Source organism: Corvus brachyrhynchos, unplaced genomic scaffold, assembly GCF_000691975.1.
Source record: "Corvus brachyrhynchos isolate BGI_N302 unplaced genomic scaffold, ASM69197v1 scaffold42, whole genome shotgun sequence".
NCBI classification, from domain to species: Eukaryota; Metazoa; Chordata; class Aves; order Passeriformes; family Corvidae; genus Corvus; species Corvus brachyrhynchos.
Window position 1 is genome coordinate 524,951 of NW_008237242.1, and position 2,951 is coordinate 527,901.

At 44.0% G+C, this 2,951-nt stretch overlaps 1 protein-coding gene across 1 annotated transcript in view; it reads left to right on the top strand.

Annotated features, from left to right (window-relative positions):
* The first annotated feature begins 786 nt into the window (after positions 1-786).
* SPEF2 (sperm flagellar 2) overlaps positions 787-2,951 on the top strand; it is a 79,667-nt gene continuing 77,502 nt past the window's right edge. Inside the window, exons 1-2 of the mRNA XM_017730187.1 lie at positions 787-840; positions 1,448-1,566. Coding sequence (XP_017585676.1) covers positions 787-840; positions 1,448-1,566 — 173 coding nt within the window. The remainder of the gene's footprint in view (positions 841-1,447; positions 1,567-2,951) is intronic.

Sequence of the window (2,951 nt, forward strand, 5' to 3'; positions counted from 1 at the left end):
GGCAGTGCCCCTGTAACCCCTGAACCACTAAACCACATGACCCAGCGCCAGATCCAGAGAATTCTTGAACACCTCCAGGGATGGTGATTCCTTCACCTTCCTGGACAATATATTCCAATGCCTGAAAATTTTCGAGCTGAAGTTAATTCTCCTCAAGGGGCAGGTGCTCTCGGGAGATGCAATGTGCTCAAACGCAACCTGCTAATAAGGACTCTAGAGAATAAAAAATACTTTAATATGTTTGGAAAGTAGTGCTTTGTTTTGAATGGCAAGGGTTGTGCTGGCACTGCAAGGAGGGAGCAAAACCCTCAGGAAATTAGAGAGATGGGCAATCACTAGCTCTGGGAAGGTCAGGTGCCAGATTCTGCACTTGGAATGGGGCAACCCTGGATGTACTGACAGACTGGGGAATGAGAGGCTGGAGAGCACCACTGCAGAAAGGGACCTGGGGCTCTGGGTCGATGGCAAGTTGAACACAAGTCAGCAGTGCCCTGGCAGCCAGGAGGGCCAACCCTGTCCTGGGGGGCATCAGGTACAGCATCGCCCGCCGGGCAACGCCAGCCGGGCAAGGGAGGGGATTGTCCTGCTCTGCTCTGAGCTGGGGCAGCCTCACCTCCAGTGCTGGGGCAGTTTTGGGTGCCACAGTGTAAGAAAGGCATTAAACCATTAGAGAGTAACCAAATGATGGCCAGGAGGATGGTGAAGGGTCTGGAGGAGAAGCTGTGTGAGGAGTGGCTGAGACTGAGGGGAGACCTCATTGCAGCTACGGCTCCCTCACGAGGGGAAATGCAGGGTCAGACACTGATCTCGGTGGTGACAGTGACAGGATCCGAGGAAATGGTCTGAAGTTGTGTCAGGGGCGGCTTAGGTTGGATATCAGAAGATTCTTCACCCAGAGAGTGGTTGGGCACTGGAACAGGGTCCCTGGGGAAGTGTCACAGCCCGACAGAGCTCAAGAAGCATTCGGACAATGCTCTCAGGCACAGGGTGTGATTCTTGGGGTGCACTGTGCAGGGCCAGGAGTTGGACTCGATGATTCTGATGGGTCCCTTCCAACTCAGCTTATTCTATGGTTCTGTGATTGTTTGAAGAGGAGCACATTAGAGCTAGCTTTTTTTTTCCTTTACATTTTGTATGGAAAATTTAGTAATTATAGTTTATAGATATTTTCACAATCTCAGTGACAATTTTGACAATGCTTGCATTTTACCACTGCAAATTAGAAATTACTATCTAAAGCTGATGTTGCAAAATGGCTACACAGAAAGTATATTTATTTGTGAGTTGAAAACTATTACTGCTAGATCAATCTCCTAAAATTCCTCTGAATTATTTAATAAAGTTTGGATTTAGTTTTGTTATAAACAAATAACAAGTTTTCTTAAGATTAACATTTGTATTCTTTTAATTATCTGATTAAAAAAAACCCCAAAACATAACAAACAAGAAAACCCCAAATTTAGTTCCAGGATCATTTCCAGAAGCATTTTCTACTGGCTACCTTCTAGGAGAACTCCTTCACAAATACGGTCTTCAGGATGACTTTAAACAATTTTCAAAGAGCAGGTTAGTACATATGTACTATATAAAGTATATAAAGTAACAGGTCTCTTACATAAAGTAGACAAAATACAAATCAGCTAGGATTTGCTAATGCAAAGTGGAAAAAACATGTAGAACTTACTGAGATTTAAAACATTAAGTAATCAAAAGCTGAATGTGTCTGATGCATGAATTGATTTAGTATTTCCAGAGAAATTGATCATACTTCTTCAAGATAATTATGCATTTTGATTGTAACTACAAAAGTACCAGGTTAGACCAAAGGTTCAAAAAGCCTTTCAAGTATGTCTCTAAGATTGGGAATAGTGGCACTCTGCCTATAAGCTGTGTAGAGCCAGGAATACAGAGCTGTGTTTTGGTGGTGACCATTGCACCTTCACTAAAATGAAAATATTGGAGAAACATGAGGCTCTGAGTGGAGCTCTGGCAGAAGATCATGTAAGAATTTATGTTTAGAAGTAATCTGGTGTAATATCTATAATCAAGAAGAAGTGTAAAATGGGAAGCTGAGACATCTTGAGCTTTGGTACATTGATGATGCAATTCCTGAGGCTGGCTTATGCTGTGTTTTGTCAGACCATGGTACACACGTACATCAAGAGTTCCAGGCTGTACAAAATTTTCCTGTTTCTTCTGAACCTCTGCTTTTATGTTCTTTGAACTTGTCGTGTATTCATACCCTTTTCTATCCCAAGTCCCACCAAATTGTAGGAGAGCAGGTTGAGCACAGCTAATAAAGGCAGCCAACAAAAAGCAGTTTTGCACAGCAGTTTTTGAACTCTGCTTGCAGGACTTCTAGATCTCTCAGAAATTTCTGGGATCATTGGAGAACCCCTTGTAACTCTCAGAGTGCCTGCTGTTGCTGGGAAAAATAGCTTCAGGAGGCTTTTATTTCTTCTAGCAAGCTCTGGCAGCTTCTAAAAGTTCTCCCAATTGTTCCTAGTAAAAGGGTGCTTTGAGATCTTGTTCCCTGCTGATTAGAGAGGTGCATTTAGTGAAGATGCACTTCAGTAGGTGCAAGAAATGATTAGAAACTCTGCTGAGACAGTGTATGTGTGCTAAGCGAAGACGGTGATGCATGACAGGGCATGATAGCCAGACCCACTGGAGCAACTACTCAGTGTCAGAGGCCTCAACTCGAATTTACCTCTGGTGAAAGGAGTCAATTCTCCCAGTCTCAGACTGATGGGAGTGCTTTCATCAGGGTGACATGGTGGCTTTGCCTGCAGAGGCATGTGCTCATGGAGGAGCTGTGTTATCAAGTCACGCTGCTGCAGAATGAGGTCCGTACACTAGATCTTCTCTGAGGCACTGCAGATACATGAACCTGGACCCACAGCTGCACTGAGGGAGAGGCAGGCAGAATTGTGTTAGGAAAAAACAGCTTG